The 14,468-nt window shown below is 39.1% G+C and overlaps 3 protein-coding genes across 5 annotated transcripts; 2 read left to right on the forward strand and 1 right to left on the reverse strand.

The window, feature by feature from the left end:
- Positions 1 to 1,060: 1,060 nt before the first annotated feature.
- LOC141911309 (uncharacterized) lies at positions 1,061 to 3,483 on the forward strand. The gene is made up of 2 exons (XM_074802301.1): positions 1,061 to 1,383; positions 2,890 to 3,483. The coding sequence occupies exons 1-2, from the start codon at positions 1,194 to 1,196 to the stop codon at positions 3,141 to 3,143; spliced, it is 444 nt and encodes a 147-aa protein (XP_074658402.1). The 5' UTR covers positions 1,061 to 1,193; the 3' UTR covers positions 3,144 to 3,483.
- A 3,822-nt stretch (positions 3,484 to 7,305) lies between these two features.
- LOC141910922 (uncharacterized) lies at positions 7,306 to 9,200 on the forward strand. Its single transcript, XM_074801818.1, has 2 exons — positions 7,306 to 7,585; positions 7,918 to 9,200. The coding sequence occupies exons 1-2, from the start codon at positions 7,378 to 7,380 to the stop codon at positions 9,078 to 9,080; spliced, it is 1,371 nt and encodes a 456-aa protein (XP_074657919.1). The 5' UTR covers positions 7,306 to 7,377; the 3' UTR covers positions 9,081 to 9,200.
- Positions 9,048 to 12,774, reverse strand: LOC141910920 (uncharacterized). 3 transcript variants are annotated; one of them, XM_074801815.1, is made up of 5 exons: positions 12,571 to 12,774; positions 11,400 to 11,721; positions 11,031 to 11,259; positions 10,602 to 10,867; positions 9,048 to 10,515 (listed from the first exon to the last, which is right to left on the reverse strand). In XM_074801815.1, the coding sequence occupies exons 1-5, from the start codon at positions 12,669 to 12,671 to the stop codon at positions 9,874 to 9,876; spliced, it is 1,560 nt and encodes a 519-aa protein (XP_074657916.1). In that variant the 5' UTR covers positions 12,672 to 12,774; the 3' UTR covers positions 9,048 to 9,873. The 3 variants fall into 3 exon arrangements, with proteins under 3 accessions (XP_074657916.1, XP_074657918.1, XP_074657917.1); XM_074801817.1 differs by lacking the exon at positions 12,571 to 12,774 and adding an exon at positions 11,930 to 12,564; XM_074801816.1 differs by lacking the exon at positions 12,571 to 12,774 and adding an exon at positions 11,818 to 11,888.
- Between the last annotated feature and the right edge of the window lie 1,694 nt (positions 12,775 to 14,468).

Raw genomic sequence — 14,468 nt, forward strand, 5'->3', positions numbered from 1 at the left:
CCAGGCGTCGCTAGTGTGCATCATGCAGACTTCCTATTTCTAACTCAATGTAGCCCACGGACACTTTTATAGTGACAACTAATTTTCACTACAATCGACGTTTCAGATCATTTAACATTGTTAGTTGAAGATTACTTTAAGATATATAATAGGTACCGGGCAACAACATCAATCGAAAAATTTACCATTTATTCAAATTCATGCGTTTAATCATCAAAATTCAATCGCGTCACTCGAGAATTCATTGTGAAATTTGAAATCACGAAAAAAACGCATCGCTAAAAACGCATCGCAGTAAAAAGCTTGCGCCGCGTCATAGAGCTGCATAAGACGCGTTCATCTCCGGAAAAGACGTCCGGAAACTAAGATGTTCGGTCTAAGCATCGTTCTGGCGTTTGCCTTCGTTTGGGTGGGACATTCTCTGCCAATAGGTAAGATTTCTTTTTTCAAAATCTTTCTTTTTCCGATCGAAAATATTGTAAAATTTTTTCTTACAAAACGTACAATACGTTTCTCGGACCCGTTTATTGGGGAACTTTTTAATTCGATATCATTATTATCATATATTATTCAACTCCGCAATTATTCTATCGAACTCCTAGAAAATACACTTGTTGACGTGTTCCCCCTACAAATATCGAGGGCTTAACTTAATTACTAATAGTTGAAATCTTTGAACGACCAGAGATTCCAAGGTCTCCTACAGGTTCCGCTGTACATAGAACTATCGCGGTTATAACGAACGGATTTTATTCTGATCTCCATCAGAGCCCGCGGTTGCGCAGTTATGAGTCAAGTCCATCAAGTAGGCTTAAATGTTGTTATGTATCATAGTAGAACGTTAATTAAAAGTGTTACCATATTGACTACTCGAACCCTACTGTTATAGTAGTCAGTATTTTTGTAACAGCAGCGAAATTAGATTAAGACTGGTTTAAATTAAATTTTTTTGGATTTGTAATATAAGCTTAGACTGGTCTCGATATTTTGAATTGGCTATACAACCAAAATGAGACTGGGCTTGTTTTAAATCTAAGTCATGACTGTGCAAGAGGCGGCTTACTGATGAAGCTCGTTGTTTAATAGATCACATATCATCCACAGATACGGCATGCGCCTCAGGAGGCCGGCTGAAGTGGAACATCATCCCTGGTTTTGCTCTTGCAGACTTCAATGATAACTATATCGGTCGAATGAGTGAACTCGAATGTCTGAAATCGTGCGCTAATTTCGCTAAATTCCTGTGTCGTTCTGCCGACTACCAAACGGGGCGTCGAGAATGCTGGATCCAATCAGAAAGTCGATTTACCTTCCCTGAGAAATACCGAAATTTCACTGATTATAAAATGATCGACTGGCAGTGCGAAGCAATCAACTCATTGTGTAAGTTAATTGCATGTGGGATTCGAACCTGATAACATCGCTATGACTCGGCCACGGCAAAAACCCTGCCATGCTTGTACGGGTGCGCAGGTACATGCGCAGGTTAGCCGCGAGAAAACTCGCGGCGCCTATCAGATTGCTCGTTGTATAATCGCTAAGGTCAATCTTAGGGAATAACTATAAATGGAAAAACCCGAGCTAAAAAAAACAGAATTTCTGAGTGGCAAAACAGGGAATTGTTAGATTCATTGCTTCTATGACTCGTAATATATCCAGTAGACTCTCTATACGTCATCTTTGATTAAGCCACACACGCCGTAGTATTATAGAGATATGAAATTCTTTTGTCCGGTTTAAAAATCTTGTAACGATTCTGACCGTGGAGTGTCTTATTACGCGCACTCCCCGGGGATCGAACCCGGGTCTCGTACACGCAGAAAAGACCACTTCATCTATCTAGTCCGCTGCTTGGCCAGTGGTTAAACAGATTGCCATTTATGCATAACTATCTCACGTCGTTTAATGGAATATTTCACGTTTAATCAACTAAAGAACTCTATACTTAATTACTCAGAAAAAATAAAAGGCTAATCCGATCAGTAGGTACAACCACTTAGCGCGACAGAAATACACGCACTCGCGGCCGTTGAAGCATAGCAAATGTGGCTTTTTCTATACCAAGATATTTCACAGGATTTCGCGATTATATCGGTTTATCGGGGGCTATTGTCACCAGTTCAAAGGCAAAATAAAAATGATCAGTTTTCAGAAAAACCCTGGCCCCGGTTTTATCGACCGGTATTACCTTTAACCCGGGGGCTAACTAAATTGAAAATGAATTAAGTTAGCCCCCAGGTTTAAAGGTAATACCAGTCTATAAAACTGGCCCCTGGTGTTAACTAGGGCCGGGTGGATGGCGGTATATCGGGGTTTGGTTGTATTTTCTGAGATACTCCATTGAGACTTAGATTGGCTATAGAACTAAAATGGTCGACAGGAGGCGGATCCAGGAGGATTTGTGAGACGTTTAAAACACCATGAAATATTTTTGAGTGCCCATTTTCAATTTGTCAATAAGTTTTTGGAAGTGTCTTTTTGGATGTGACAAGTTAATAAGACTTAAATATTGGCCTCTAGGTGCACCCCACCGCTGAATTGCACAGTAGTGACCTGAATCCAAAAGTGGTCTTAAATCTTAAGACTGGTCCATATTGACTCTGGAACATAGGTCTTAGACCGGTCTTAGTTCCAAGCCATGTGCAACTGGCCCCCCTGTGTAAGACTGGCTCCAGCATGGGGCCGGTTGCATAGTCATGGCTTAGACTTAAGACCAGTCTAAGACCAACTTAGTTCTATAGCCAATCTAACAACTGAAGACCAATCTTAAGATTTAATACCACTTTTGAACTTAAGTCACGACTGTGCAACTTGCCCCTGGTTTAAGACTGGCCCCTGGGCCTTAAACAGCTTCGAAATTATCGAAATTCTTTCTTTCGTTTTCTATAGATTTCCAGGGGGTTCAAGGTCGGCAAATTCCGTCACCAGATGTCGCTGCAGTCGGGCCTATGACGTCAGGGAGTGAATTAGAATGCGCGTTGGCGTGTCTGGCCAATCAGAGATGCGATCTGATCGTCTTCAAACTGATATCATCATCGAAGGGGAACTGTCGTCTGTACAACAGCATCATGGTACCGGATACAAAATGGCAGCCGCCAACAGACGAACTCGTCTTCAAGGACGAATCTAGAATCAACTTCTAAATAAGCAGCTACTAGACCAGGGACATATACAAATTCATCTTTCTCTGCGGGGAAATGCGGACTCGTCTTAAAAATCATATTTCTTATCAATCAGGGAATTTGAACAGTGGCTCGGTCATTTTTCTGAAGCTCTGCTTTCTTTACAGGGTGAACTGTGTAATACATCACATATCTCTCAGTAAACATATCACAGAATAAGATGAAACTTTACCCTACACACATGCGTATGTTTATTATTATGATGGTATTGGTCGTATTTTTAATTATTACAATGCCAATATATTAACGGTTTATATGGAGAATACTGTGCCCCCTTAACGATTACAGATCTGTACACTTTCCGCCGTTTGTGGGCACGTCTTGAATGACCCCAAATAATAATGTGTATTTACAGATTTTTTGTTGAAATAATAAACATTGTTTTCGTTGTTGTACAATATTTCTTGTCCATGATATTTTCGACCGTCCGTTTCTTCGCTAGATTACTGGTTCAACCTCATCTATGAAGACCGCCGAGTCCCCCAGGCCAAATATTTCATACTTTGAATGAAAGGAGCGGTCGACGCGTTCGACCCAAGACTGAGTTCTTGCGAAGACTTCAAATGTAACCGAAAATAGGAGGTGTTGTACGTGACGTCATAGTTGAAAGAGGCAAACGTACGATGATATTTTCATTTACACTTTTTGTAAGCGTAAAAATAAAAGTACGAACGAGCGGTTGACTCTCTTTACTTAGCTTCAGAGCGAAAGAACATCCTTTTGGGTAGACAGACTTTATGGCTCTGCTCAAACTCCAGTCACCCCATTTTATTTTATATTATATTTTGTCATTATTTGTGTTGTACATATTGATGGTGACAAATAATCTACTATTCTATGCTATGCTATGCTATGCTATGCTGTGCTATGCTGTGCTGTGCTGTACTGTGCTGTGCCGTGCTATGCCGTGCTATGCTATGCTGTGCTATGCTGTGCTGTGCTGTGCTGTGCTATGCTATGGTATGCTATGAATCTGTATTCTCCTTTCAACTTTCTAATCAGCCACTCAGTTCCTTCGTTTGATTTCTTGTATAAATATCCTGGTAATTCCATTATGTGCGCAGAACGCCTGATGAACAGTCTTTAGCCGAAAAGATGAATTCTCTATTTGGCTGAGGTGAGGATACTTAGAAGTGATGTTCGTTTTTTTTAGAATAAAACCCGGTGCGAGGTGCATCGTCTCTGAACGTAGAAACTGTTGCATTGATAGACTACGAACAGCGCCCTCGAGCGACAAAATCATTGATATATTCCTTTTTGATCAAAATATTATTGTTCATAAACTTTTTTAATGTTGAACGATTAAATGATGAATTACTACATGAACATTACGCCAGTTACAAATTGGACAAGTTTTGTATCCCTAAAACTCTAAATCCTAGTTTCAAATGGATGGTAGCTTCTCATTGCAGGTTTTTACGAATAAGTAATTCAGTAAACACGCTACCATTACCAGAGAGTTGTGAGTTAGATTTAACTAAAAGCTAAAATAATGTTGCTTATTATATTGTGGTAATTTTGCTCTATTGCATTGTATGTCATTGTATTAGTTCATCTAATCCGGTCATGTAACTGCAAACCAGATTTAGGGATAAGCAAACATTTTACCGGGACTCGTGTCAAACTATTGTTTATTTACTGGATGTCGTCAATCCTAGTAGTCGTTTATTGCGTTCACGAATAGATTTCATATCGATAGTTAGTATTGTATAAAGAAGCGGATTCAGAGACGAGTTGATCGGTAAAAATAGAACGGCCAGCCAAGCGGCCACCTGGTTCGGTATCTCGACCGAAAATACGGCGCAAAACTGAACGATTATTATCGGTAGCCAGCAAAATAGATTACAAAGATTGATTACTAAACTCCTTCGAGCTAAAACCAGTTCGGTAGGATCGGCTCTACCCGAGCCCGACCTACTTCCAGATACGAGTCTATATATCCGAGCGTACGTCATCATTATCGAAGCCAAAATGGCCGCATTAGACAAGGCAAAAATAGTGAATGAATAGTGCCAGCCATTAACGTCGATCGTCAGTAAATTCATAGGCAAACAAACTCCGGTTGTACCGTAAAAATTGTCTCCGAAGTAAGACGACGATGGCAGCGGTAGAATAGAAACTGTGATTATAACGAGCCAACACGTGCAGCAAATAGCGATGACGTATTTAACAGTTATAATCGGACTTCTAGAAAACGGGTTGGCGATATTTGAATATCTCTGACGCGTTAGAATTAAGAGAAAAGTTAAAGAACCTTCGCACGAAACAGTAACAATAACCCCGGCGAGACGACATAATGAGCTATCCGTCCAGATTTCAGAATACAGAAAATAAACGCCTTTGAACGCGTGGTCAGCTCCTGCGATCATAAACAAATAGACCGACATCAGAAAATCACAACCGGCAATATTTATGATGAGAATTATGGAGGGAGTGTTCCGTCTTCTAGAGGATTCCACCCGCAACGCTTGAATGCGAAGTGACAAAACGATACTGTTAGCGAGAAAACTGAAAGTCGCAATCACCCAGATGATGGCCCTCAGTACAGTGTTACCCATCAGGTCAGAGCAGGTCGAAAATTGATCAGCTTCGGGAAGACATCGGTCAACATTCGGTGCCATGCAGCAAAATTTGTAAGCATCCGAAGCGAGGTATTTCAATGATGTTAGATCGTCAAGAACATTTCTTTGTACGGATATTACTTCGGAATTGTTGACGAGGTCTAGAATTTCAAGTCCAACCAATCCAGAAAAAGCATAGCTGGAAATATAATAGATCATGTTACTGCTGATATTTAACGACTGTAATGCGGATAAACCTTTAAATACATTTCCACCGAGAACCGATATAGAAAGTCCGTGAAGATCGAGAGCAGTGAGTGACGTCAGACCTCGAAAACTACCGTCTTCTAAATGTTGCAGCGGATTTCCGATAAGAAATAGTTCTTTTAAATTGATCAAACCTGCGAATGAATTAGCAGATAATGATGTTATGCGGTTGTGAGTCAGGTCTAATATGTAAAGATTGTTTAGATTAGAAAACGCGTTTTGAACGATGTTAGACAAATAATTGCCCGAAATATCGAGAAAACGAAGATAAATGAAAGAGTTGAACGTCAACTCGTTAAATACGACTCGGTTATTCGACAAAATCAAAACCCGAGTTGATTCTATAAAATGACCAGTAATATCTGATAAAAGAGCATTTTCACAATCGATGAAATGACCCCGGCAATTACAACGCTCAGGACACGTGACCTTACAGTATGATTCGTCATCCGAGTTATGTTTACAATTTACGACACCGTCGCAAACTTCAGATTGCGGAATACATCGATTTTCCTGGCCACATTTAAACATTCCCGGACACGACCAAGTCTCGCAGTTTCGTTCATCTTCTGAATTAGGACAATCGGATCGACCGTCACAAACGTGTCTGATCGGTATACAGTAAGATCCCGGACATTTTACAGTACCAGCCGCGCATTCGAAGTCATTACACGCGAGTATATGTTCAAGATTTCTACATACCGGGAAACCAATCGGCATCCTTTCTAAAATACACCTTTCGTGTCGGGAATAACAGCGAGGAGAATTGAACGAACATCTTTGTTCATCCGATTCCTTACACAGATCTGTGAAACGAGTCGTACAGTGATTGTCATTATTACAGTAAACCTCGGGATTCACTGTCATATTAGTGACCAATTCATCTTCTTCGAGACTTCCGCTACAATCCACGACACCATCCCGATACAACTGAGAACTAATACATTCACCGTCCGCGCACGAGAACCCCTGGCAAAGTTCGGCAGTGCATCCAATCTCATCGGAACCGTCTTTACAGTTGGCTAGTCCGTCACATCGTTCATAACTATCGATACATTGGTGATTGGAACAGCGATATTGCGTGGATAAACACGGTGGATGATAGCACGAGTTCTCATCCGAGCCATCGATGCAATCTCTCATAAAGTCACAGAAACCGCTAATCGATATAACCTGTCCATCGTTACAGCGGAACTGACTGTGTAAATTGATATCCGTACAATGGGGCTCGCCGCGCTGAGCGCTGCCGCGAGATGGCGCGCGCGTGTTAGTGGCCCTAGTGATTTGAATTTGAATTGTAAACAACATTTTATTCATCTCCGCGTTCGAGCGAATTGACGATTTGAAAAGCGCTTGAATCTATTATAATGCCTCGCTATTGTTGTGTACCCCTTTGTAAGTCAAGAGTAGGCGGATTTAAGTTCCCTACGAACACAGATTTGAAAATGAAATGGCTTGTTGCGATAAAACGACTACAGAGTAGCGAGAAATCTGCAAAATTATGGCAGCCATCGGATACAGCTATCGTATGCCATCGACATTTTTTACCAACGGACTATAAACAGACACTTACCGGTAAATATGGCTTTCCTATTGAGTTTTCCAACTAAGGTGAAATAAGCGGTCAAGATCCAAGGCAGGCTGATTCGTTTAGGCCTCAGCTTGGGCCTATCGATATTATGCAATGTCGATGTTTTGAACTTTTTTTAAAAAGCCAGGCGCTTATTTTCATATCATCATAGTAGTTTGTTGATAACAGGATAATGATATAACTCAATTATGATAATAACAACAATAGGCCTAATAATTTATGTGGTAGATTTATCTTTTTAATTTAAAGGTTGTTGACTTGACTGGCAGCTGTTGATCTTTGAGTAGAAATATGTTTTTTTCTTTATGTGTTTCAGGTTCTAGAAGAAAATTAAAAGAGAATGCCATTCCGCGTATATTTGCCTTCACACCACCAGTTTCCTCAGATTCAGAGAGAGAAAGTAGAGCCAGTCGGCGAAGATTAAAACTGGAGGAAGAACCTGTACACCATGACATAGCCACTGAAGTTGAAATAGGCCTACAACATACCAGCAATTACAGAATGGACATAATAGAGGAACCAACCAATAAAAACACTAACTTGGATAAGAATATTCAGTGTTCCCTCCTTTCAGATCAATTTTTCTGTATCGAGAGATTTATGGTGGATCCTAGGTCGATCAAATATTACACCAGTTTTAAAGACTATGAACATTTGATGATGTTTTTCAGTGTACTAGGACCTGCTGCGTACGATTTGAATTACAAATGTCAGAAACTAACACCGGTCAATCAATTTTTCTTGACATTAATCAAATTAAGGCGTGCCAAGGAAGATATAGAACTGAGTATTCTGTTCGGCATATCAGAGAGTGTAGTTTCTAGGATTGTGTTAACCTGGGTAAACTTCATGTATTTCCAATTAAGTGAAATCAATACATGGCCAGAGAGAGAAGAGATAGACTGTTTCATGCCCAGTGGCTTTAAGCATCATTTTCCGTCAACCAGAGTTATTTTAGATGCTACAGAGATTCCAATTGAAAAGCCGTCGAATGTAAAATCTCAAACTGCAACTTTCAGCACATACAAACATAAGAACACGCTTAAAACTATGGTTGGAATATCACCGAGAGGGGTCGTTAGTTATGTAAGTGAAAGTTATGCGGGTTCAACAAGTGACCGACAAATCATTGAACGATCCCAGCTGTGTTCAAACACCTCAAAATACTTCAGCTCGAATGACAGCATCATGGCCGATAGAGGTATAATGGTACAAGATCTTTTTGCTACCAAGAACATTAAGGTGAACACCCCAACTTTATTGAAGGGCAAGAGTCAACTTGAACCTGAACAAGTAGTTCATGATCGTAGAGTAGCCAGTAAACGCATCCAAGTAGAAAGAGTAATCGGATTGTCAAAAACTTTTCTTATTTTGAAAAAAGACCTGCCGCTTAGTAAAGTCAATATGGGTTCTAGGATAGTTTATGTTTGTTTCAGTATAAGCAATTTCAGACCAGCTATTGTGAACGAATTTGCTTAACCTTATTGTTAATGTCTGTTAATTGATATCTAAAGTATATATTTTTGAGTTTTGTTTTGAGATTCATCGAAACCCCTGCTTTAAAGAAACATCATTGTTTCTCTTAATAGATTATTTAGGTAAATCCCAAATTCTTAGATATCAATTATGGGCCTGGACTGTAATTAATTGTCTGTCGTTGATATTCAAAATCTGTGCGCAATATAACCTATTTCACTTTGACTTAATCCACTCTTTTGCAGTGTTTTCAATTCAAAGGACAAACTAATTTTCATTCCAGTAACAAACCCTTTTATTGATTTAAAACTGGTAAAAACCAAAAATACAACAACGCTACATAAAATCTTTTTAAAATGCATGATAACACAGATATTTTATGTAAAATGGAAGAGTTTGAGTTTTGGGACTAAAGCATTCATGCCATAGTCAGGCGCAGCACATAATGAAATAATAAATAATCATGGTAATGAAATATGGTCAGAAAAGGAGTAAATCATTAATTTTCAAACTTTTGACCCACCATCGTCAGTAATTATGCATATAACTACACAACCTGACAAGTATATCTGTTTGAAATAACTATATATGATAAAAAATATTGATAATAGATGATAAAAAATATTAAAACTTAAAAGTATCAACAAATAGTAAGCCGATATTGACATGAAATCTATATCATACAATTGGGATGTACATGTATTTACAAATTTAGTTGTATGAAGATATTAATGCCAAAAACTATGGAATCTTCGGAAAATATCCGATCTATATCTCCAGGAATAATCTAGATGTTTTAGAACGCATGCATTGTTAAATACTTTGAATAGTACTTCCTATAAAAGATTTCTAATTTTGGAAGCAGAGATAGTTCACAGTGTTTTTGATCATGATAAACCCTCTCTACATAAAGGTCCTTATGAGTATAAACAACGAAATAGCACATTTTCCGTTTGCAAATATGCAACTGTCCTTGAATCTGATCATAGTAATTATGCGAACGTTTCAGCTTCTTATCTTTTGCACTAAGAAACTTGAAGTATGGCCCCGGAGCAATAAGTTCATTTCTACCGCGATACGGACATTTCACTTCAACAATGGCATCCTCAGACACAAGGCCATCTGGGCTCGCGCCTAGATAATCTATATCTGGCCTCACATGAAGTCCGCAAGGCTGTACTTTAACGGAGAATTTACCTTCAAAAGCCGCTATCGCCTTACTTTCGAATGTCTTTCCATGGCAAACAGCAGCATTTCTCAACGGAATATTATCGTGAAGAGATTTACACAATTTGTCGATATTGCGCCTTTTCGTGAGCGAAACAATTTCACCGAAACGAGATGCAGTTAATCGTAGCTGCCTTTCCTGAAACCATTGACTAGATTCTGCCTGCTTCCTAGTACTCCTTTCTAGTAATATTGCCTGTGTTTCATTTAACTGAAAAGGCAAAATGGAATATTAATTATAAGCACAGAGGGAAGGATAACATAGGTCACTCTCAGACACGTTGATTAAAAACTTACCTTAATAGAGTTTTCCACCCAATATTCAAGCAAAGTTTTTTTCAGATAATCATGGTCAATTGCTGCTGTTTTGATATCGGCTTTCTTGTACTTATACTTGATGGGTAGGTCTAAAGACGATACAGAGCAGTAATTAAGGACAATTCCCCGGACATAATCCTCGTATCCAGCTGATTTCCGGTATTTCACAGGCCTTGGATCCTCCATTGATACCTCGCGTTTCTTTGATTTTGATAGAGGTAAGTCACCAGCCTTGACAGGGGAACCTGTTAAGAAGTGACGGGTAAATTTAAACAAGGTCACAGCCGAGCTAAAAATTGAAAACCAAGTACATTATGTAAAACATTGCCATTACATCAGAATTTATAAAAAATAAGATATATAGGGTACGAATTTGCTGAATGGTGGCGATGTAACCAAACAACTTACCAGTATAAACAGACTTGGGCTTATGGAATGTTTGTAGATTTTCCGTACACGATTTAAGTATTTCGGGAGCGTTAGGCCCATCTGATGACACAAAATTAGCAAACATCAAAAGTACAGCCGCGACATGCTTACAGGTCCCATTAGGACCCTTACCGGCAGGGCACTCACAATGGCTGTTTCTGAATTCACCAGTTGTTTGAGACAATGATATCTGGTACGAGTATGAGATCTGCAATGAAATATAAAAATAAACTAATCAACAATGTTTGCTACATTACAACCTTTTAAGAATACAGTTGTATTGCAGATTTATGTGGATTTAAAGGAGGGAATATTGTGTTATTTTGATGAAATATAAAACTGGCCTACCTTTTTTTTCATAGCAGCACCAACTAATCCAGTCAGATAAACAATTCCGCTTTTGATGAGAATACTGCAGGCTTGAACACGTTGCGATTCTATGAGCTGCTGACCCTTCTCAATAGCTTTAATGTCTTTGGTACAGTGGTTGTCCATTGCCATTCTATACGTGAAATATGCAGTTACTGTGTCAATATTGAATTTTGGCAATACAATCTTATGATCATTTGTAAGCTGTTTGAAACCGCATGTGGGCCATTCCGGAACTGTTTCTTGTGGTAATGTTATGGCCGGTCCCCTAAAATCGTTGTTACGGCCGTATGCTTCTAATCTGCAATGAACACGAAATAATCATGAAATATAAACATCTAATGTCAAAAATCATTCAATCAACTAACAGAAAGTTGACCCAGAGTTGAAATGTTACATCGAAATGATTACTCCAAGCATGGACGTCTATACGTCCATGGTCATACAGATTTGTATTTAACTCAACTGTGTTGTGGTAAGAAGGTATATAAGTAAGGTATTCAGTTTACCGTCACCTCAAGTTGATCAGGGTTCTGACTATAATTCCAATAACATATAAAAATTCAATAGAGACTAGACACAGCAGCAGACATGTCCAATGATTTATGGATACATTGGCAGTAAAATTTGGCATCAGCTTCAATTCATGTTCGATAGATGGCGCCAGTGGTAACTCAGCTGTTGCGATGGTTAGCTGACAAGGCGTCCTACATCCCGATAATAATCCCTACATTTCAAGATATAAACATTGCCATCTAAACTTCTCAAGGCAATCATAATATCAAATAGTGATTTAAAAAACGTTTTATCGATGACTTTTATGTGCATTATGTTTATTTTCCGGACATGAAAACCGAAAAATAATGAAAGATATCGCGGGACGGGACGCGTGGGACCGGCCATAGCCATCCTCGCAGCCCGGGCTGGTGACGGTAAACTTGTACTATACCCTGACCCACAACCCACTGAGGTTTAGCTTTCATCTCTGGATCTATTAAAACACGTTCATTTCACTTGAGCATAGGTCTAGAATCATCGATGATTTTGGCAAAAAATCACTGTTGATTCCATGATCATTGCAACATTTTTGCGCAGACTAAACGACTGAACACCATCAACCGCATGGAAATATGATCGACATTTAAATTACCTTTCAATTAGGTTGATTTTCCTCCCATAGGTTACCGCACCTCGTCGGCTTAACTCTTGTTTCAGCTTCGGTACAGTCCATGACCCGTAATTCTCTGACATTATTACAATTTAAAAGTAGGAAATCGAGCGCGGAAGTGAGCGGAAGTCGATACGCGATGGCTACTAACGCACACACGCCACCTGGTGTCCATAGCGACGGCGAGCCCCATTAAGTTCATCTTCACCGTGTTGACAGTCGTGTCTGGTATCACATACGCGATGGTCGCTGATACATCTTTGATCGTTACATTCAAACTGCCACGATTTACAACCGCTTCCAGAAGCTAACTCTTCACCAGTTACATTATAGTTACACAACACGGAATGCACTTTATCTTTTGTATCATCGAAAGGTTTCAATAACCATTTAACTGATTGAGTATAAGTAATTTCATTTCTGGTCACTAGTGGTTTGATAATTTTAGATCCGTCGCGGTCCATGGTCAGTATAGCGCCATATTGATGTCGATATTGAAATACGCTGATAACCCTGTTCATATCGTTTTCTGTATTTAAGGAGATACTTACTATGTCGGCGCGAATGCTGTGACACATTTGTCTAGCACTCCGAATATTCAAACCTCGATTGTTTTTCCAGTCGGTTAGTATTTGATAACATTGTCCAAAAATAGTTACCCAACCTCTTGGACAGGTTGAATTAATTAAAGTAACATCGGGAATCATTTGATCTATGGTTTTTTTTAAGTCTGTATTTGTTGAATTGTTCGCATCGTTTATCGTTGAATCATGTTTGATTTTGATGTCGATTCTCTCAGATTCACAAATGAATGTCGCATGCGTCTCGTCGATTTGACACGGGAATCGAACCCAGTTCGCTGATCCTCGTGGATTATTCAGTATCATCGCCGTACACGGCATATTGACGTCATTTTTTGGCTGTTTTCCTAGCGGAGATATCAATCCTCGAATAACTTCTGGTATCGTTTCATTAATAACAGGTTTATACCACTCTGTGTAGCTCATTGGTTTACCGTCAGTCCACGTGTAATAACCATCATTCTGTTTCGTGAAAAAATGAAATATATCATTTCTTTAAAAGCCTTTCTATTTCATATTTGTAGACATTAGTCTTACCTGCCATTTCAATCCAATCATCATTATGAGCGCTTTTAATGAGTACGCCATTTGGAGAAGTTCTGTAGCGAATAATCTTTTGATGGAAATCATTTCCTGTTCTGAGTTGATACTGAGTAGATGTCCCGCGTACTTCTGTCTACAGTATATTTCAGCGTTCTCCCAATTCAGACGTTCATCTCTGATGAATTTGATGCAGGAAATTCCGGAATTCAGAAATCCTTGTTCACAGTAGAAATCACCGAAATCTTTAATCGGTAACGACTCGTGTAAAGTGTATTGTATTTGAAAGGTGGGGACTTTATTGTTTACTTCAAAATAAAGATGGCTATTTATCAAGCTATATAATATAAGTCCACGAACCGCGTTATTATCACATATTTTTGTTTCATGTGGGGTTTTTGTATATTCTGATATCCTTTGGATAAAAATTATTGCATCATCCACATTTATATTTCCTGTTTGGCATGAAACTGATCCAATAGATTTCACAATAAATCTGTAATATTGAAATTTCTCAGGTATCGGGTTGAAAAATGTGTAGAGAATAGGTTTAGATGCAATACCTGCCCGACTTGGGTAGTTCGGTGACTGCACGAGTCCACATCTATCTTCGGTTGTAATTGATCGAAAGGTGCTGCTTACATCCTTAAAGTTTTCTGAATCTTTTGTGTCAGTTTCTTTCACTCCTAGACATTTACGACGTAGTTTAACTATTAGTGGTTCCCACCAGAATTCAAACTCATCTGTGAAATCTACAGT

This window comes from Tubulanus polymorphus, chromosome 9 (assembly GCF_964204645.1).
Source record: "Tubulanus polymorphus chromosome 9, tnTubPoly1.2, whole genome shotgun sequence".
Classification (NCBI taxonomy): domain Eukaryota; kingdom Metazoa; phylum Nemertea; class Palaeonemertea; order Tubulaniformes; family Tubulanidae; genus Tubulanus; species Tubulanus polymorphus.

Excerpts from the sequence above, each read along its gene's own strand:
- LOC141911309 (XM_074802301.1), top strand. The coding sequence starts at position 1,194 with ATGAGTGAACTCGAATGTCTGAAATCGTGCGCTAATTTCGCTAAATTC. Across the intron at positions 1,384-2,889 it reads CGAAGCAATCAACTCATTGT|ATTTCCAGGGGGTTCAAGGT; the intron begins GTAAGTTAATTG and ends CGTTTTCTATAG.
- LOC141910922 (XM_074801818.1), top strand. The coding sequence starts at position 7,378 with ATGCCTCGCTATTGTTGTGTACCCCTTTGTAAGTCAAGAGTAGGCGGA. Across the intron at positions 7,586-7,917 it reads CTATAAACAGACACTTACCG|GTTCTAGAAGAAAATTAAAA; the intron begins GTAAATATGGCT and ends TATGTGTTTCAG.
- LOC141910920 (XM_074801815.1), bottom strand. The coding sequence starts at position 12,671 with ATGTCAGAGAATTACGGGTCATGGACTGTACCGAAGCTGAAACAAGAG. Across the intron at positions 10,868-11,030 it reads GCCCAAGTCTGTTTATACTG|GTTCCCCTGTCAAGGCTGGT; the intron begins GTAAGTTGTTTG and ends ACTTCTTAACAG. Across the intron at positions 10,516-10,601 it reads GGGTGGAAAACTCTATTAAG|TTAAATGAAACACAGGCAAT; the intron begins GTAAGTTTTTAA and ends TTGCCTTTTCAG.